This window comes from Priapulus caudatus, unplaced genomic scaffold, assembly GCF_000485595.1.
Source record: "Priapulus caudatus unplaced genomic scaffold, Priapulus_caudatus-5.0.1 Scaffold501, whole genome shotgun sequence".
In the NCBI taxonomy this organism is placed as follows: domain Eukaryota; kingdom Metazoa; phylum Priapulida; class Priapulimorpha; order Priapulimorphida; family Priapulidae; genus Priapulus; species Priapulus caudatus.
The window spans coordinates 81,813-104,632 of NW_014577562.1; the positions used below are offsets into that span (position 1 = coordinate 81,813).

General features: G+C 47.0%; 1 protein-coding gene across 1 annotated transcript in view; it reads right to left on the minus strand.

Annotated features, from left to right (window-relative positions):
- The window catches only part of LOC106811064 (urease accessory protein D-like), a gene marked incomplete at its 3' end in the record, with an annotated part of 25,678 nt that overhangs the window by 2,454 nt on the left and 404 nt on the right, over positions 1 to 22,820 (minus strand). The window contains 5 exon segments of the mRNA XM_014814589.1: positions 2,724 to 2,835; positions 4,346 to 4,437; positions 5,163 to 5,289; positions 5,992 to 6,150; positions 6,781 to 6,939. Of these exon segments, the coding sequence (XP_014670075.1) occupies positions 2,724 to 2,835; positions 4,346 to 4,437; positions 5,163 to 5,225 (267 nt within the window).

Genomic DNA, 22,820 nt, shown 5'->3' on the forward strand with positions numbered 1-22,820 from the left:
TTAGCAAATTCTTCAACGTAATAAAAAATAAAACTCAAGCAGCTGATCAATACGATAAAACAAGTGTAAGCATTAATAAGGATAATTTAAAATACATTTAATCAAATTTCATTTTAATATTTTTTTTTATTTAATTCAAAAGACTACATATTTGGCCGTAATATATTCTCACTCCCTATGTACAGTACATGGGAAGATGTATCATTGTATCCTGGGGCATTACTAGCATAGTCACACTGAATATTGTCACGCGACGTCCAAATAGCTCTATGATCGTAATTTCTCATCTTCCAGTAGCTACTATCCTTCCATTACGACCTAATAGATTGCCTAGATTGAACATCCAACGGTTGCTGTTCTTTGCGCGCGTGAATGCATGCGCTCTCGGAATAAATAGGATTGAATCAGATTTACTCGCGGCGAAAAATCCATCAACGGATCGTTTTACTCTTGGGTGGCCATTTTTTTCTTCCAACCAACAGGGCAGCGTGCGGTCATGCTACCACGAACCTAGAACATCAATCTAAAACAGCACGCCACAAGTACAAGAAACGGCGGAAGGAACATAGTGTACGGAACAACGTAACGGATGAATTTCGGATTGAACTGAAGTTTTGTAAGTACACGCAAAGATCGATAAACGTTGTCGACTGAGACATTGTGACATCATTCCACGAGGCAGTAGAGAAACAGCACACGGCGTCACCGCCACCGACTTCACTTCCCTTTTATGATGTTGATTCAGGGATAGAGTTTATATCTGGTGAACCAATAAGGCTGTAGGTCACTGCTGCATGTAGAAGCTAATGTTTCAGCCACCATTAGACATCGGATAATGTCATTACGTTCACATCTATCGACGCCAAAACGCGGTTTGCACTCCCACATGAAATACACACTATATACGAGTATGTACGCACTATATACAAGTATACGCACTATATACGAGTATACGCACTATATACGAGTATACGCACTATATACGCGTACACGCACTATATACGAGTATACGCACTATATACGCGTACACGCACTATATACGAGTATACGCACTATATACGAGTATACGCACTATATACGAGTATACGCACTATATACGTGTACACGCACTATATACGAGTATACGCACTATATACGAGTATACGCACTATATACGCGTATACACACTATATACGCGTATACGCACTATATACGCGTATACGCACTATATACGCGTACACGCACTATATACGCGTATACGCACTATATACGAGTATATGCACTATATACGAGTATACGCACTATATACGCGTATACGCACTATATACGAGTACATGCACTATATACGAGTATACGCACTATATACGCGTATACGCACTATATACGCGTATACGCACTATATACGAGTATACGCACTATATACGCGCGTACGCACTATATACGAGTGTACGCACTATATACGTGCGTACGCACTATATACGAGTGTACGCACTATATACGTGCGTACGCACTATATACGAGTGTACGCACTATATACGCGCGTACGCACTATATACGAGTATATGCACTATATACGACTTCACGTGAGCATCACGTGCACAATCTGATAACACATGCCCGTCTCATTTAACAGAACACGGTCTGTATACCTACTTCTATGAAGGCAAATATTGACTTTCATGAATGGGCTAAATTATAAATTACCACTATGCAATCATGTGCGATATCTTCTTGAAAGGTAACGTGGTGCCTGGTCTCCGAACGTTTATTTAACACGCAAGATTGATCCCTTATAAATAACGCCAAATTTAGGTGGCGAAAACTGCCACTACGATATAGAACGAGTAAAACCTTGTTGAGCATACTCAGTAGAGCCAATAGCTGTCGAAGCTTTCATAAGGGAAAAACATGCAGATCGGCTTTCCGACATGAAATAGTTCAAACAAACTACAGATCGGCTCCGCGCTGAAAGCGTACTCCTGTTACGTTCCAGCCTGTTCAACACATATTTGACTAAGTGATTGACGAGCAATCAATCGACCGAACATCCTAGTGACACGCCTGCAGAGTAGCATGTACCGCTGCTGCAAACTGTAAATGCAGGCTGTCGATCGCTAATTCGTCGAATGCGAATTAAAGTTGAATTTGGCGAAAAAATGTCATCATAAATTCGCCAAAAAGCTAAAGGTATTAGGCCCTTCAGGCTGAACTAAAATTCTACCCACTAGCGACCGCTACAAGTTAATTCGTGGGCCGCTCGAATTCAACACGAGACCGCTATTTGGTACCCCGAAGCATGCGGTACACTGCGTGTATTCATTATTTACCCAGTACCGAAACTTTTCCGGAAAAGACCGAAGATTATCAAAGTGGCCTTCACCACACATACGACTATACTACATGATTAGTCAAATTTGGCTAAACATTTTCAGGTCAAATTAGCAAATTGCTAACAATTTTCTTTTGTCCAGTTTAAACCCTGAAATGTAGCTGGCACTGTAACAAGGGTCGTAATTAATAGCTATGGTGACTTTGCATAACTTTGGGACTTACAGACATTCAATATGGGGATCGTAATTAATAGCTACAGTGCCCTTGCATGACTTTGGGACTTACAGACATGCAATATGGGGGTCGTAATTAATAGCTAAGGTGACCTTGCATGACTTTGGTAGTTACAGACATGCAATATGGGGATCGTGGTCATGGGTCCGAGTTACTCGATGCATTTTACAGCTCCATACCTTATATTCTCCCATGCTTTCACGCAGCGTCAGTGTCGGGGTGTCACTTAGTGTCACTGACTCGTTGACTATGAGAACGTTATCTATGTATATCTTGCTCGACGAACACAATCTGTGTGAAACGAAAAGACAACCACAGTTAATAAGCCATATGTCTCAGAAGACTGAGACAGAGTTTTTACTTTTTGTTTTGAACTGAATTTTTTTTAAGAGTAACTGTCTGGCTTCTAAAATGGATTCGATCAAATCAAACATCAGACACAATAGACGTTATTTGGTTAAATCTATTTGAAGTTGTTTCCACATTTAATAATAGCAAAGAAGCTTCTTATAAAACTAATTTAGCCTTATTAATTAATACAGTACTATCCTACATTATGACAATTAAGGTTACGAAAATGTTCCCATATGAAATTTCTGAAATATGACTAAAAATCAAGATACATCACGCCCATACATAACTTATAAATTATAACCACTAAACACAGGATACGACACGTAAGTTTGCTCTTCCGACACTTTTCAAAAAGATTGATTGGGTTATTTTACACAAAAATTGGCACGCTCAATCGCCCGTACATATTATAAAATTTATGCACTAAATATGCAGCCAGCTACCAAAACGTTCGGCGAGTGATTCTTCACAGCTATAATTTTCCGCTATCATATTTATTAGAGTGTGTTTGATCTATGCTTGCACTGTTTATGAAAAGTGCACGTACCTGCAATCATTCCCCCTTCCCCGCACCTAGTATTATTTATCATTTATATACACATATAGTATCGACCTTATAGCTGCTACAGTGATCTGTACAAAGAGAACATCTGAAGTAGACGTCGACCAACTTTAGATCAATTTTGTGTCTCCAGGTCAGAGCCTAAAACACCAAAATCCCAACGATGATAGTGACGAGAGAAGCGAGATTACTAGTAATAGTACTCTTCCCTCTCCTTCCCAGTTACTCTGATTCCCAATTCCCTTTCCCTCCCCAATATTACCACGATATTGCATCACGTCATTTTATAATCAATATATATATATTTAAAAATGTTTACTTGCATTCATAACGGTCCTTCTAGTGCACAATTTTAGCTTAAAGATTTTGTGTAGGGTATAGCAACACATCTCCGAAATTCATACATAACGGGATTCGTTAACTTGGGGTAACACGTGATTCACATTGCAGATTTTAAAGTTAGAAACGATTTTTACGGAACATATTACTTACAGAACACAGGGTATAATAATTGTACAGAAGAAATACAAGACAGCACATTGCAGTTTACACCGAGACCAAGTCAGCTACTAAACGTATATTCTCGAGTAAAACTAAGTAGGTTGGGAAAGTGTCTATTCACACACATAGCAATGGCTTTCGGTTACTGCATAAGCTGTATATTTCGCGGTGGTTTAATTTTCGCGAATTTCGCGAATGCGTCCCCGACCGCGAAAATAACAACACGCAAATAATTCATACCCAATAATACCGAATAACTCATAATTCACTGACCGCGAAATTAACCACTCGTGAAATTGCCCATCAAGAAATAATTCGCGAAAATGTCTGTATGCGAAAAATATGGCGTATAGGGCCTACAGTAGTATAGCGAAGCGTCCATACTTTTTCAATGCCCAATTTTCTCCTAGAGCAATCCTGCCAGCAGTTAACCAGTCCAACAGCACGAGATTCGATGATGGCGTTAGCTCTATCACCTATATAGCGATACATAAATAGATATACATGCACACACACATAAATACACACATATATATATACACACCGATGTACAGATATGCATTCACTCATCTTACAGATGAGGCATCTACCAGGTATGGGTGAACTTACTCCATAGGGCAGTGTTTCCCAACTTTATGGTCATTAATGGTCCATGATAACATATTATAATTATATGAATATGACGATAATAGCTAGTATATTGATATATATGTATTATTGTAATAATATTGAATACATTGATGATATATTAGTTATATGGGTCATGGTCACTTATTTAGTTTGTGATTTTAATGTCACTCTATGTCGTTAGGGTTAGGGTATAGGGTATCATCATTTAATCGAATTAATCATTAATGAGTGATCGAAAGGTTGGGGAAACACTCCTAACGGGAGCGTTAGCCTAGCATATGGCATACGAATTATGTCAGTAGTAACACAATTAGCAAATTATAATAAATAATAATTTGTTAATTGCGGTACTCCTGATTACATACGCATGAAGATTCATGCCCTGCTTCCAAACTAAATCGAAAAGTTCTCAAAAAAAAATTAAAAGCAATTATCTGGAGAAGCTACTACTGCTGATACGTGCGAATAAAAATATGTGCATACAAACAAAATATACCATTACAGACGCATATATAGATTCATTAATAATAAATTAAATAAAAAAACGGCTACTAAAAAAGCCATCACGTGCCTGTGTCTGTGAGTAGTTCGCGTCGGCAAAGCAAACGACCGGATCTGGAAGAATGCTCAACATGGACCCGCACCACCGCGAGCGCAGCTCTTGTTTCGTCACCCAAGTCGTCTTCGCATTTGTACACCTGCACCCGCGACAGCATGCAACATTGCTCAATTTTAGCTTAAAGATTTTGTCTAGGGTAGGAACACATTTCTGCATACATAACGGGATTCGTTGGGGAAAAACGTGATCACATTGCAGATTTTCACATTAGAAACGATTTTTATGGAACATATTACTTGTACCCTGGGTATTACTATTATTGTACAGAAGAAACACAAGACAGCAGCCACCGATAAGCAGGTCATCACCGCCAAGCTTGTGATTAGGGCCAGCTTATGTAATGTTTTACTCATATGCTACTGCATATAGTCTGGTATTTTAACTTGGAGACAAACTTATACAACCCCTAAACAATCCCAAAGTTGCTATACTATCGTAAAAGAATTATAATTCAGACTTGTGTGTATACGCATAACAAACAAATAATTGCCGATCCATATATATATAGGTTATATATATATGTATATATATAACCTATTATAGTATTATAGTCTAGTCATATATATAGTAGTGAGTAGTTATATATATATATGGTATAATGAATATATATATTAGGTGCGGCGCGGCCGTCATGATATATAATAATTATATATATATATATCCGATCGACATCAAGTGTATATCTATATACTATTAATTATTCGTGCTGACATTCGTGCTCATCAGCAGGAATGCTCTTAGTGTAGAATTCAGCATTAGTATTCCAGTGCTCTAGTCTAACCTTTGTTGAGCCCTGTGTAGTGATGACAACACAGCACTGGTCTTCTATATCAACACTGATAGACAAGTGGTCTCCCTGCACCAGTCCACCACCGTACGTGATGAAATAGACCCACATGCTCGCCGTGGAGCTGGCATGACGCGGAACCAGAATCTTCAACTAAAAACAGCCAGGGTTATGCATTCGCATTAGTTACTCCACCGACAAATTCCAAAGAACGCCTTGCAGAGCGGGACAATACTCGTCACTCAGGCATTTAACATCGCAAAAATGTATCAGAACAGTCTACTGCCAGTTCAAAAGAAATGCTGTTAAAAGTCATACCCAGTGAAGGATAGGTAACATTTCACAATATTATAGTACAGTAGTGAGAGTAAAGCTTTGTAACAAACGTCCGCGACTAGATTTGCAAAGAGTAGATTCGACTGCACTATTTCATCAGCCTGTCACTGACTTTGCACCTTCCACGCAATCAATACAAACTATCAGTTCAACCTTGTGACATTGTTAGCGAGTTATTTCCCTCTGCCACTGCAAAACCGGTCTAGCTTGAACACCCGCTACACGCATTAACCTGGGTTTACACTGCCAACTTTGAGTTGGCGAATTGCCGAATTAGAACATGTTCTAATCTCCCAACTAGCTGCTATCGATCGGTTGGACGCGCAACTTTTGCGTTTACACTGCCGATTGTCAGTTGCAAAATTGCGAAGTTGGTACAATTCGCAAATTCACCAAACACAAAGTTGGCAGTGTAAACCCAGCTTTATTTTAGTATAACTCGCCCACCGGATACGAGTACTGGACATCCACGATGGAGGCAGTACGGAACCCATGCGCACCCACGCCCGGCTCTCCATTGCTTGCTGGTTGAAGATCCCCGCGGGGTCTAATGAGCAAACGACCAGTCGATGGCATGCCGGACCAGTCACTATATATATAGTCTGCCTGTAGAAATGTATAGGACTTACAAGTTACGTGAGTAACTATATCATGTCTGAAATATAACACAATTAAAAATGTATATAAAGGATACTCAAGAGGATTACCAAAATTTGCCTAAATAGACTATTGTATATAAGTGCTTCTACTACATAAATCACACTGAAAAGCCCGGGACACACTAGGCGATTTTCACCGGTGACTGAGCTGGGGGAATCATTCGCCGGCAAAATTCGCCTAGTGTGTCCAATCAGTCACTGCCAAATTTCCATTCAGGTGACTGAATCGCCCGATTATCAAACATGAAAATTGGGCGATTCATCAGCCAATCAAACGGTGCCATTTTCAATCATGTGACTATCAATCTAGGTGGCGCGAGCATCTAGTGTTTAGTATCTAGTGTTTTAGTGTTGCAGCGGGGCAAAAATCGCCGATGAATCGCGCTCTTATTCGCCTAGTATGTCCACTCAGTCGCCCGCGGCGAATCATTCGCCTCCAAATTCGCCTAGTGTGTCCCAAGCTAAAGGAAATGACAAACGGATCCTCCATGCACGTGTATCCATTCTACAGAGGCGACTACTAACACCGATCTAAAGTAAACACTTGCAGCAGTTTCTCTATATAAATTACCCATATAAGTGAATTTATGGCGTCACTATGTACCGACTCAGGGTTTTATATAGGCAGGAGTTTCATTAAAAGCCAGTGTGCGGTGAAACCAGCTTTGTACTTTGGCGTCCAGGCCATGTATTTTATAGCCCGAGGAGGTTGGGAAACTAATAAGCCTGCAGTTGTGCTGAAGGGGTCGTTGTCGTATCAGGTACTACAGATATGTACCCGAGGTACATATATATATATACACAAAGTGTACCAGACTTGTACTACATAAGTGTACCCTAACCCTAACCCTAACCCTAACACTAACCCTAACACTAACACTAACACTAACCCTAAACCTAAACATACCTCATATAAAAATATAAACATAATACTAAACAACCTAAAACTACCTCGGGTACATATCTGTAGTACCTGATACGACAACGACCCCATCTGCTTCAGTTACCCTTTGGGCCTGGTCTTATCTCAGACAGTGATAACCCGTTTACTCAGTCATAGGCTTATTACTTGCGAAAACAACGATATTTAGAAAGGTAAAACCGTCCAGGCTAAATTTGGGTTCACCTATAGTATTGGACATATTCATAATTCATATTAAAGTTGAACTTTTGTTTTTAATTTTTAATATTAAATAAATTTTTAATTTGCTTTTAAATGTATTGACATTGTTTCAATGCCTTTTTCTAAGTTCCTATGTGATTGTTGTTCTATCCATTTGATCAACTTTAATCTCTCTGCGTCTTCGATGTAGTACATTAGTACATTAGACTTTGAAGACACATTTTTATGAAGAGAAGGTCACTCGGACTAGACGGTGGTTCAGTCACTCAGTGATGTGATCAGAGCCAGAGGCGGAGGACAGGGCATTGCCATTGCCATTGTATCAGCATCAGCCATCAGCAGCAGGAGCCTACTGACCACAGGCACTTGGAACGTCTCAATAAAAAAAGGTAAATAAACACGAAATGTATTTACTACCAAAGTCTTAAAGGCTCACAATGCGCATCCAAACGCTAATTTCTCCAGTACTAAACTAGCAAATACTTCGTGTCATGCATAATCACACTACCTTATGACAAAATAAACTCTAGTTCCACCCATTCCACTGCGCGTTTGCTTAAAACCCACAAGAAAGAGGTGAGAAAACTGGCATTCTGGCGCAAACGCTAAATTGTTTGAAACAACTTAGCCTCACATGTTGCTACAGGGTGTTGAGCAAGGAATTGTTTGTCCCGTGTCTATTATATGTAGTCGTTTACATTTTAAGATAGTTGTAGTATTGTGAACTGCAGTGTATGTAACATCAAAGACTATTGAGAAAGTAATAATAGGCAGCGTAATAAACGTGAAAATAACGTATTGATTTTAGGCTTGATATCGCTAACAGCGCGAACATTGCGCTAGAGCGTGCAAGCGAAAAACGCACACGGGCCGTAGAAATCTTTGCTACACCCGCTGGACGGTTGCCTGGCAGAGCAACGCAAACGTGTCAACAACATCGGAGAATTTGAAAAACATTGGAGCTATTTTCAAATACCTTTTATAAGACAACGCGCAGTGAAATGGGGGGAACTAGAGTTTATTTTGTCATAAGGTAGTGTGATTATGCATGCCACGAAGTATTTGCTAGTCTAGTACTGGAGAAATTAGCGTTTGGATGCGCATTGTGAGCCTTTAATGTTTCTCTACTCTATTTCGCCTATAATCACCTGTCAATGCTGGTCAAATGCTCATCTGCAACACACAAGTACACCGCACGGTAGCTGCTGCACACTGACACATAAATTTTATTAGATTATATATTTATGTGTCAGTGTGCAGCAGCTAGCGTGTGGTGTATTTGTGTGTTGCAGATGAGCATTTGACCGGCATTTAGACCCTACAGGCTACAGGTGATTATAGATGAAATAGAGTAGCTAGAGAAACATTAAGACTTTGTTAGTAAATACATTTCGTGGTTATTTACCTTTTTTTTGGCTACTCTGGTGGTACAGCTGGCGGCTGTGCTGATTGGCTGCAGCAAGTTAAACGTGCAGACAGGCTGGGAAACTACGTTTGTTGACATCGCGGGTGAGTCATGTTAGACGGACCCTCTCTCTCGCTGTACGCTCGTCGATCTGTATTGCCTAGCGGGATGCGCGGGTTTGTCTATTACTGGGCGAAGTGGCGGCGCACGTGAACTTGCTGCAGCCAATCAGCGCAGCCGCCATGCAGCGGTTGGCCATGCTCGCCTTTTTGCCTGGTAGCATTCGAAAGATCATTTCGCATAAATATTTGAGGAATTTCTGTGATTTGAGCGCATTATGGCGGGCCGATTGTCAAAAATGGTGGGTGTAGCTTGTTCAGCAGTCTTCTGCAATTCCAACAATAGTTGGAAAGTGGCGTCACCTGCAGGAACACCGGAGTTGTAACTGATTGAAAATGGTGAGTTGTGGTCCGTGCGGCGGCGAGTTAGGCACCATGTTGTTATATATAGTGATAATACACCCATTGACAGTTCTGCGCCTATGTTCTGCGCCATTAGTTACGCATCTCCGCGAGAGCCCGGATGTGTGAGTAAACTCCGCAATATTGTTTATCTCGATGCGTTATCTGCGTTGCAGCGAAAAAAATACACGGGAGCGGCGAGCGATTTCGCTCCCGTCAGCTTTCAAAACGCTCTGGTAACGACAATTACGAGAGCGAAAATTTTGGAAGATACGAGAAAAAATCGCTCCCGTGCCGCCGGCAGCGTTCGAAATTAGTTCCGACCCGGAGGCCCTCCAAGCTTTTGCTCGGGCCACCATCTCTAGGAAACTGCCGATCCTCCTGGCTGGCACTTTTTCCCCTCATATTACGCTGAAATACTACGGTTATCGCAACGGCAGTTTAGACAGGTCCTTGTATAAACGGGAGTGCATAATACGACCCGTTCCTCAACGTAGACGGGGTTTCCAAAACATATAGAGATGCATGAACTCCCTCAACGCATGATTCGCCACACGAACAAAAACTCGCGACAGTCTAAGAAATCGATTGCGGCATCGCCCGGCATGTAGGGCAGCCCATGCAGTGTTTTTATGATCGCATAACAATAAGTTTTTATATCGCAGGGGTTACCGTGGGGAGTGAGGGCACGACCAGTGACACCTTACACGCACGTAATCAAAGCTGTTAACTGAATTCGTCACTTTTCTTAACGTAGAAAGTGGACTGTTTTTATTCAGTTAGATATTAGTTCATTAGATATCGTTCATTACATATCGTTCATTAGATATCGTTCATTAGATATAGTTCATTAGATATCTAGAAGCAATGTGAACTGTATATACTTATTAAAGATTCTAGGCACTTGTAACTTTGCGGAAGTGCGGCAGCATAGATCTATGCATGGGGGTACCGTGGACTGGGGAGGAGAAAAACTAAAGTAATACCTCCTCCGACATTCCTAGAGATTGAAACATTATTTGACCAACTCTAATTAAGTTACATGTATGCTGTTTTAATGCCAATGGTTATCTTTATATACTATTTTATTACTCACTGCTAGTAAATAAGCGGACCACCAAATTTTTGTGCTGGTCCACCAACTTTCTGAAGTTGATGGTTCCTGGCTTGTCCACTAGATTTTACAGCCGAAATTCGAAACCTGCGGTGCCGTGCTTCGATTTCAAACCCGCTTGCCCCGATGGCACGGGGCAAACAAAATTCCCCCCGGGCAAGTAGCTTGCAATTGCATTTGCCTGTTCCGGCAAAGCAAAGATTTTTTTTAATTGAATGTCTAGACATACACGATCAAATTTTTCTGTTTCCACCCGTTTGTAAAACGCTGCCAAAGCGTTACAAGGCCAATAAAGGCTACAGAAATTCCCCCCCCACCCCGACGCAGTTACAGATCGTTCACGCGGCTGGATATTAATCGCGTCACGGCTAGCTCGGCAGAAATATTCGCCTGGCCTAATGGGGCCCAATTAGCTGAGGTCCGCAATCTTACGCTGATATTAATGCTCGCGTGCTTGGATATTACATAGATGTCACTCGCGGCTATGAGAATGCGGCTAGATATTGCGCCTGGCCTATGGGCACAGTTTAAGTGAGGCGCAATGTCTACACGGATATCGTCGCTGCTGGATGTTACGCCCATCGGATATTACGACGCTCTGCCCTATAGGGGCCCAGGTGTGCGGCGCGATAGATTCAATCATGTCTAGTTTATTGCGCCCTCACGCATGTGGCCCAATAGAAGCAAGCTTAATATCTAAAGCGGCCGTCACTCCGAAGTGCTTCATATCCCCATAGAACCGCGAAGGGAGGCGCACTGCTTCAACGCATACGCCGGGCCCCGAGCCCGGTTTTAGTGACCTGAATCGGTTTATGAATTGGTTTGTCTGACGCATGGTGAGCCGGTTCAGTAACCTGAATCGGTTTATAAATGCTTGTTGACGCCCGCACGGATGGACCGTTTTAGTGACTAATCGTTAAATAAGTGGCCTGCTTCGGAAAACACAATACGGTGCCGGGGCCGCGACGTGCCTGTGGGTATAAAAGCCGCGCCGCGAGCGGTAATTGGGGAGGACCTGCCGCAGCAACCGGGCTTTACGACAGGCACGACCGCCGCACTGTAACCTTCCGCAATAAAGTACTTCTTAGTCATGGTAAATATCTGATTCTAATTCACGTATATGTTTTGCTTCACACACATCTCCTACTTAATACATTAAACAATAGCTCAACATCACTAGCCGTATTAAAACACTAAACGTTACAATTGGTGCCCGTGACCCAGAGATTTCGGAACCTGGTGCGCGCTACTCCCCTTGGTACTACCCCCCCGCTACAGAACGATCACTCGCCATAGCATCGTGCCAAGCACCGTCACTTCAGCGTCACTGGAATTCTGACTGACGATCCGGCTCACCATCCCAGAACGCATAAACAATACAAGCTACCCGACACCCTGCCCACGTCAAGACTCGGTCACTATTTTCCCGATATCCGCAACTCATTTCCGAACCACAACAGCGAATGGGTTCCTTCGACCCAATAACGCTACCCTTCAGTCCCACCGCAACGACTTCCCAAGGTCTACCCTTGGTCCTCCAAGACCCATCGCCACCTCGGCAAATAGTAAGATCCCCCCCTAATGTCGACATCACCCAAATACTCGGCGAACACACATCCGACCCCCCATCCCCAAAAGGCTTTCCCACTGACTCCCATACTTACACCGGCATATCTCTCACGGTCCCACCCAGTGGCGCCCTCTACGCCCACACCAGTCCCCTGTCCAGCAACCCCCGACTCGCGTTCGTATAGATTCAATCTCGGATAGTACCATTTCCGTATTCAGCGAGGCGACGTACCCTATCAATAGCCTATTATTTGTATCATACCGCAATAAGATAGTTTTATTAGCATGACGAGTGCAGTGTGTTGCACGCTAGCACAGTCTTTGCTACTCCATAGAGATATTGTTATCACTGTCGTATTCGTAAAGCGCACTATCGCGAACATGCGCTCCAGCTATTTCCATGTATTCCGATGACGCCGTTTACAGCGGCCTACTCGTAACTACTTATTCCGCGGCTTATATGTTACCGCGCTCTCTAACCGGTTCACGCCGCTATGCCGGCAGGCCGCTAATGACATGTATTCAATGTATGATGTTCATGTAATATTATCAGGACCATATTGGTCCTCAACGGTCTCCACGACGGGCGGTGAATGCGCTGCCGCCGTCACGCCGCAATCATCCAGCGCCAGCGGGTTGTCGGCAACGCCTGACCTGCGCCCTCTGTCTCGCGCCATTGCGCACTGCGCCGATTGCCGGCGCGCTGCCCGGCCTGCGCCTCTGCTCAGAGGCCGCCGTCGCCTACACCCGAGCTGCGGCCCTCTGCGAGTGCGCCACCTGCATCGTCGGCGGCCGCCTACACGCCAACGCTGCGGTCAAACGACCGTCCGCCGTAGTCCCCTTCCTGCGACTCGCCGCCTGCTTGCAGCGCCTGCAATTGCCGCCGCCTGCAGTCGCCGGCGCCAACGCGATAACGAGGCTCCAGCCCAGCCGGAGCGGACGTACGGATTATTGCATGGCTGCCGACCACCAACGGCAGGCGGGGTGACGAACACAACCGCGGCGCGAGGGCAAAAGCCGATCACCCAGCTCAACACCCTGGGACGGTGAGCGGGCCCCGTCCCATGAGCAGTATCTACCGCTGAGGCCCCTCACCATGGAGGACGCCTTCCAATGGAGGAAGACGGACGAGGACGACCAGCTCCGGAAGAGCTGCAGCGCCAAGCGCGAGCCGACGAAGACGTACACCCACGGCACCGCGGCCCTTCCATGGAGGAAGAGGACGAGGACGACCAGCTGCAGGAAGAGCTGCAGCGCCAGCGCGAGGGCCGACAAGACGTACTGCCCAACGGTACCGCCGCGGCACCGTCATCACCCACCCTACAACTACACGGCGACCCTTCCTTCGGATGCGGACTTAAATGCATCATCAATCCCGCCCGTCGCGTCGACGGCAAAAGCCTTGCAATTCGACCTCGAGCCTGGATGAGGACCGGACTTCAACCGAAGGAACTACGTCGGCTGCCTTCGTCGGGGCGGACACCGTGGACGACCCGCTGTCGCTACCGAGTTCGAAGGTCAGCGCGGCGCGGATGGCCCCTGACCCACGTCAATGCTCCCACGTCCCCAGATGACGCGCCATGCCCTGGTCGACCAGTGGCTGCCAGGCCGCGATGGCTGGAGGTCACCCGCCCCCCTCAGCCGCTAGGCAGGAATTCGACTGGCCGCAATTTCTCACGACGCCGTTAAACGCGGGTATCCGCTACCATTTATAGTTATACATTTACGGGTTTACGGGTTTACGGGTATCAGTAGCTCTGTACGGTGTGGGGTCATGGTTGAGACCCACACCAGTAGTATGATTTGTGTATTATAAACTTATTGTATCGGTGGTAGCTATGTCGGATTACCGTGACGCGTACGGCAGCCAGGAGACTGGCAGTCGATGTCCGAAAACGGACATCGGTCTAGTGGGGGGAGAAGTGTAACGCTGCAAAGCGTTACACGGCCAAATAAAGGCTTACAAATTCCCCCCCCACGCACCCGACGCGTTACAGAGTTACGCGGGCCTGGATTTAAATCGCTCACGGCTAGCTGCGGCTAGAATATTGCGGCCTGGCCTATGGGGGCCCAATTAGTGAGCGCAGATATCTATCCTGATATTAATCGCTCCGCTGGATATTTACATAGATGTCACTCGCGCTAGAGATGCGGCTAGTATTGCGCACTGGCCATATGGGGCCCAGTTTTAGTGAGGCGCAATGTCTACACGGATATCGCTCGCAGCTGATGTTAACGCCCATGGATATTACGCTCTGCCTATAGGGCCCCAGGTGGTGCGGCGCATAGATATCAATCATGTCCTAGTTATTGCGCTCTCACGCATGGTGGGCCCAATTAAGACAGAGGCCTTAATATCTAAAGCGCTGTCACATCCGAAGTGGGCTTCATATCCCATATGAACCGCGAAGAGCATGGCGGCATGCTTCAACGCCAATACGCCCAGAGGCGAGCCGGTTTAGTGACTGAATGGTTTATAAATTGGTTTGTTGACGCCATGTGAGCCGGTTCAGTAACCGGAATCGGTTTATAATTGGGCTTGTTGACGCCTGACCGATGGACCGGTTTGTGACCTTAATCGTTTAAAATGGACCTGTTGCGACACCAATACGCTTGCCGGGCGCGAGCGTGGCCTGTGGGGTATAAAAGCCGGAGCGCGAGCGGTATTGGGGAGGAACTCCGCCAGCAACCGGGCTTACGACAGGCACGACCGCGACCACGATGTAACCTTCCGCAATAAAGTATTCTAGTCATTGGTAAATATCTGAGCTTCTATTATCGTATATGTTGTTTTGGCTTCACACACATTCTACTCATACCTTAACAATGAGCTCAACCCACTAGCGTTATAAACTAAACGTTACAGCCGTCCTTGCATTTTGTTTTGCACAGACATAAGCTGCCTTGCTGTGACGAGCTTTGAATGAAAAAAACCATGCGAATGAGACAATCAGTGCATGCAGTCATACTTGACACACATGCATACAGCAACATGTAAACCGCCTCCGCTGATTTTTATCACCATTATGATAGTGATTGTAGACCTCGTCGCATTTTCGCCAAAGCAAATAACTCTTGATTTCGTTTGGGAAAGCACCTTTACGATAATTAGACACAATTTCTGGCTTTCTGAGACATTATTAGAGTCAGTGCATTAAAGATGAGAAAATTTTTAACAAAATCATGCCCTATGAAAAAGTACTCTGGCCCAAGCCTAAATAGCTCCCCGTAAACAAAATTTACGAGAGCGCTCTCTTTTTCCATCACAACATCAAAAGAGCTCTCGTAAAAAAAAAAGTAATTTTTAGGCTGCCTGCGTTGCATACGAGGTCGCTCACCTTGCTGTCGAAGAACCAGTCACGTAGCAGGGAATAGAGCACCGATAATGGATGAACCTGAGTGACATGACACTTGATACATTTAAATTATGTCGATGCATGCTCTAAAAGTCTTTCTAAGCCAATACGATCCGTTTGAGGCAGCGCCTTTCACACTACACGTTAAACGCCATTGTTCGCCATGGCATTTTAACTCGCCTTTTCTGGGTACGGAAACTCCTTCCGACCTTTGACCTTAGCTAACGCGCAATGCGCACGAGTGTTAAAACTGTCACGGGTGTATATAGTCAAATGGCGCGTGTGTGCTGTAGCTGGTAGGTGCGGGCCTTTGGTTCTTGCTGCCAGTGCCTGTGCCTACGACGTGCCAGTGGTGTAGCTAGGATTTTTTCAGCGGGGGGGGGGGGGCACACATTTTCGTTGGGGCACAATATTCATATATTTTATAACTTTTCAATTGTATATCTGTTCAACGGCATTGTTTTTAATTAATTTTTTTTTATCAAGCATGAATTTTTTCAGTGGGGGGGGGGGCACCTGGGGGCACAGAATTTGTGGGAAGGCAACGTCCCCCTTCCCCCCTTAGCTAGACGGCGGCTACGCCCACTAGCGACGTGCCAAGTCGAGAGGCTGGTCGGTTTACATGACTCATAGTCATACTCACAAGGCACTTGAAGCATATCAACTGTAAAGCGCGACGGCGCCGCCATTGCGCGTACACATAATACATAGATATAAGAGCAGGTGCGAAAGCGTGCGCGACAGGAATTGCTCGACGCTTCGCTGATTTCATTCAGGGATTTCAAACAACAAATACTCACCTTGCGAACTCCACTTTGCTCCTATGAAGTAACAACGTGCTTACTTGTTGTAGAGAATATCATGGTCCTCACTTCGCAGCAAGAGCTGTGTCCACGCAAATCACGGAATTAATCATGAAAATCTCGGCGATCTCTAGCTGCTTGCGCGCGATTGTAATCACATTCCATTGGAAAGCACGTGTGTGGTTTACGCCAAGCATGCAAGTGGCGCCGCCTTTCCGCCTGTACTTCAATGTGTTCCAATACGCGCAAGCAAAGTCCTAGAGATCGCGAGAATTTCATGATCTAATTCGGTAATTTTTGGCGTGACCAGCTCGCTGCGAAGTGAGACAATGATCATTTCTACAACGAAGTAAGCACTGGTACTTCAATTAGGAGCAAAGATGGAGTCGGTTAAGAGGTTGAGTATTTGTGTTGAAATGCCTGTTGAAATCAAGCGAGCGTCCCCGAGCGCAACTTCCTGGCGGCACGCATTTCGACTTTCTGCCTCTTATATCTTATGTATTAGTGTCCGCAATTGGCGGCGCCGTGCGCTTACAGTGATATGCTTTCAAGTGCCTGTGAGTATGACTAATGATATGTACCGATACCAGCCTCTACCGACTTGCAGCGTCGGCAGGGGCGTAGCCGCGTAGCTAAGGGGGAAGGGGGGACGTTGCCTCCAAAATTTTCTGTCCCCCCAGGTGCCCCCCCCCCATGAAATTCATGCTTGATTAAAAAAAATGAATAAAACAATGCGTTAGAAAGTATACGATGAAAAGTTATAACCATATATAAATATTGTGCCCGCACCGAAAGATGTGTGCCCCCCCCCCCCCGTCTGAAAAATCCAGCTAGCACCATCTGGCACGTCGTAGGCACCAGCACTGCAGCAAAGGAAGAAACAAGCCCGCACTACAGCTGACAGCACACACCGGCGGGCCCCCATTGACTATATACAGCCCGTGTGACAGTTTAACACTGGCGCATGGCCGCTTTAGGCCTAAGGTCAAAGGTCGGGAGGAGTTTCCGTCCAGAGAGCGCGAGTAAAATGGCGCGAACCAAATGGCGTTAACGTGTCAGTGTGTAAGGCTGCTCAATAAACGGATGCGGTATTGCTAAGGAAAAGCACTTTTAGAGGGCATGGCATCGACCATAATTTAAATGTATCAGTGTCAGATGTCCAGTCAGGTCGATCCATTATCGGTGCGCTCTTCCCTGCTAGCGTGCACTGTTCTTCGACGACAAGGTGAGACCTGCGTATGCAAACGGCAGCAGCCTAAAAATTACTTTTTTTTAGCCGAGAGCTCTTTTGATTTTGTATGAAAAAAAGCGCTCTCGTAATTTTTTTTACAAGGGAGCTATTTTAGGCTTGCCAGAGCACTTTTTCATAGGCATGATTTTGTTAAAATTTTCAATCATTTTAATGCCACTGACTCTAATAATGTCTGTCAGAAGGCCAGACATTGTGTCTAATTACTTCGGTAAAGGTGTTTCCCAAACGAAAAGTCAAGAATATGCTTTGCGAAATCGCGACGAGTGTCAAACAATCAGTTCATATGGTGATAAAATCAGGGAGGCCGGGGTTTACAATGTTGCTCGTATGCATGGTTGTGTACAAAAGTAATGACTGCATGCAACTATTGGTCCTCATTTCGCCGGATGGTTTTTTTCACTTCAAAGCTCGTCACCGCAAGGCAGCCTTATGTCTGGTGGCAAAACAATGCTAAGGGACGGTGTAACGTTTAGTTTTAACGCTAGTTGTTGAGCTATGGTGTTAAGTGTATGAAGTCGGTAGAATGCTGTGTGAAGCCAAAAACACATTATAACGATCAATAGAAGGTCAGATATTTCCAATGACTAGAAGTACTTTATTGGGCGAAAAAGGTTACAGTGCTCGGTCCGTGCCTGTCGTAACAGCGCGGTTGCTGCGAGTCCTCCCCGAATACCGCTCGCAGCTCCCGGCTTTTAACCCACCAGGCACGCTACGCGCCGCCGGCAGCCGTATTGGTGTCAACAGGCCACTTATTAACCGATTAAGGTCACTAAACCGGTCCATCGTCGGCGTCAACAAGCCAATTATAAACCGATTCAGGTTACTGAACCGGCTCACATGGCGTCAACAAACCAATTATAAACCGATTCAGGTCACTAAACCGGCTCGGCCTCGGCGTATGCGTGAAGCATGCGCCATGCCCTTCGCGTTCATATGGGGAATATGAAGCCACTTCGATGTGACGCCGCTTTAGATATTAAGCCCTCTGCTCTAATTGGGCCCACATGCGTGAGGCGCAATAACTAGACATGATTGATATCTATGCGCCGCACCACCTGGGCCCCTATAGGCAGAGCGTAATATGCCATGGGCCGTAACATCCAGCCGGCGAGCGATATCCGTGTAGACATTGCGCCTCACTAACTGGGCCCCTATAGGCCAGGCGCAATATCTAGCCGCATCTCTAGCGCGAGTGACATCTATGTAATATCCAGCCGCGAGCGATTAATATCCGCGTAGATATTGCGCCTCACTAATTGGGCCCCTATAGGCCAGGCGCAATATCTAGCCGCATCTAGCCGTGAGCGATTAATATCCAGCCGCGTAACATCTGTACTGCGGTCGGTGGTGGGGGGGAATTTGTAGGGCCTTTATTGCGCTGTAACGCTTTGCAGGCGTTACACTTTCGCGGTGGAACCTCCCACTAGACCGATGTCGCGTTTTACGGAGCATCGACTGCCAGTCTCCTGGCTGGTCGCACGGCGTCACGGTAATCGCGACCATAGGCTACCACCGATACATAAGATTTATAATCTACAAATCATACTACGGTGTGGCCTGCAACCATGACCCCACAACCGGTACAGAGCTACTGATACCCGTAAACCCGTAAACCCGTAAATGTATAACTATAAATGGTAGCGGATACCCGCGTTTAACGGCCCTAAAATGCGGCCAGTCGAATCCTCCTAGCGCTGAGGGGAGGCGGGTGACTCAGCCATCGCGGCCCTGGCAGCCATGTCGACCAGGGCCATGGCGGTCATCTGGCGGACGTGGGAGGCATTGAACGTGGTGTCGGGCCATCCGCCTGCGGCTGACCTGCGAAACGTCGTAGAGCGGCAGGCGGGTCGTCCACGGTGTCCCCCCGCCCGCGACGAAGGAGGCCGACGACTGCTCTCGTTGAAGTCCAGGTCCTCATCCAGCTCGAGGTCGAATTGCAGGCTGCCGTCGACGACGACGGGGGCGGGATTGATGCCATGCATTAGTCCCGCATCCGAAGAAGGGTCGCCCCGTGTAGTGTTCGGGGTGATGACGGTGCCGCGGTACCGTGGGCATACGTCTTCGTCGGCCTCGCGCTGGCGCTGCAGCTCTTCCTGCAGCTGGTCGTCGCTCGGTCGCTTGCTCCCCTCATGGAAGGCGCGGTACGTGGGTGTACGTCTTCGTCGGCCTCGCGCTGGCGGGCTGCAGCTCTTCCTGGCAGCTGGTCGTCCTTCGTCCTCATTCTCGCATGGAAGGGTCCTCCATCGGGTGAAGGGGCCAGCGGTAGTACTCGCTCATTGTAGACTGGGCCGGTCACCGTTCCAGGTGTTGTGGGTGATCGGCTGCCCTCCGGCCGGGCGGGTGTGTTCGCACCCGCCTGGCCGTGGTGGTGGCAGCCATGGCCAATATCGCGTACGTCCGGCTCCGGCTGGCTGGAGCGCCCTGGTATGTTGGCGCCGCGGCGACGGGCAGGGCGGCGCAAATTGGCAGCGCTGTGCAGAAGCAGGCGGCGGCAGTCGCAGAAGGGACTACGGCCGGACGGTCGTTGAGGCGGGCAGCGTTGCGTAGGCCGCGCCGACGATGTCAGGTGGCAGGGCACTCGGGAAAGGGCGCGCAGCATCCGGTGTAGGCGACGGCGGCCTCTGAGCAGAGGGCGGGCAGCGCGGGCAGCCGCCGCGGCACTCGGCGGGGGGCAGTGGGCAGATGGCGGCCGCAGACATGAGGGCGCGCAGGTGCAGGCGTTGCCGACACCCGCTGGGGCGTGGAGATTGCGGGGGGGGGGGGGGTGGACGGCGGCAGCGGGCATCCCGCCCGTCGTGACCGTTGAGGACAATATGGTCCTGATAACATTAATGAACAATCATACATGATACTATGTCATTAGCGGCCTGCCGGCATAGCGGCGTGAACCGGTTAGAGAGCGCGGTAACATTTTATTAGAGCCGCGGAATAAGTAGTGTACGAGTAGCGCTGTAAACGGCGTCATCGGAATACATGGAAATAGCTGGAGCGCATGTTCGCGATAGTGCGCTTTACGAATACGAAGTGATACAATGATCTCTATGGAGTAGCAAGACTAGTGCTAGCGGTGCACACACTGCACGTCGTCCATGCTATAAAACTATCCTTATGCCGGTATGATTACAAATAATAGGCTATTGATAGGGTACTCGCTCGCTGAAATCACGGAAATGGTACATCCGAGATGAATCTATACGACGCGAGGTGGGGGTGCTGGACAGGGGACTGGTGTGGGTGTAGAGCGGCGCACTGGTGGGAGCGCGAGAGAGATATGGGGCCGGTAAGTATGGGAGTCAGTGGGGAAGCCTTTGGGATGGGGGGTCGGAAAGGTGTGTCGGCCGAGTTATTTGGGTGATGTCGAGCCTTGAGGGGGGGATCGTACTATGCCGAGGTGGGGGCGATGGGGTCTTGGAGACAAGGTAGGACCTGGAAGTTCGTTGCGGTGGGACTGAAGGGTAGGCGTTATTGGGTCGAAGGAACCCATTCGGCTGTTGTGGTTTCGAGAATGGTTAGCGGGGCATACTCGGAAAATAGTGAATCGAGGTCTTGCCCGTGGCAGGGGTGGTCGGTAGCTTTGTATTGTTATGCGTCTGGAGGGGCCGGATCGTCAGTCAGACTCAAGTAAGACGCTGAAGTGAGTGCTTGGCACGATGTATGGGCCGAGTGATCGTGTAGCGGTAGTAGCGGGCAAGGGAGTACCGCGCACCCAGGTTCGAATCTGGTCACGGCACCAATGTAACGTTTAAGTTTTAACGCTAGGTGTGTTGAGGGCTATTGTTAATTGTATGCAGTAGAATGTGTGTGAAGCCAAAAACACATATCGATATATAGAAGTCAGATATTTCCATGACTAGACAGTACTTTATTGCGGAAGGTTACAGTGGCTCGGTCCGTGCCTGTCGTAAAGCGCGGTTGCTGCGGAGTCCCCGCAATACGCCTTCGCGCTCGCGTTTTTTTTATACCCACAGGGCACGGCTCGGGCGGCGCGCAGCCGTATTTGGTGTCAACAGGCACTTATTAGCCGATTAAGGTCATAAACGGCATCCGGTCGGGCGTCAACAAAGCAATTATAAAGGGCGATTCAGGTTACTGAACTGGCGGCTGCACATGGCGTCACAACCAATTATTTATAAACGCGATTCAGGTCATCTAAACCGGCTCGGCCTCGCGTATGCGTGAAGCATGCGGCATGCTTCGCGTTTGCATATGGGATATGAAGGCCACCTTCGGATGTGCCGCCGCTTTAGATATTAAGCCTCTGCTCTAATTGGGGCCACATGCGTGAGGCGGCAATAACTAGACATGATTGATATTCTATGCGCCGCACAACCTGGGCCCTAATAGGCAGCGGCGTAATTATCCATGGGCGTAACATCTCAGCGGGGGGGGCGAGCGATATCCGTGTAGACAGTGCGGGCCTGCACTAACTGGGCCCTCATAGGCCAGGCGCAATATCTAGGGGCGCGGCATCCTCTAAGCGCGAGTTTGACCATCTATGTAATATCAGGCCGGCGAGCGATTAATATCAGCGTAGATATAGCGCCTCAACTAATCTGGCCCATAGGCGCAGGCGGAATATCTAGCCGCAGACTAGGGCCGTGAGCCGATTAATATGCCAGCCGCGTAACTCTGTACTGGCGTCGTGGTGGGGGGGGAATTGTACGCTTTTTGGCATAGCCTGTAACGGGTTGCAGCGTTACAAGCGGGTGGAACACGAAAAATATCGTTATGTCTACGACATTCAA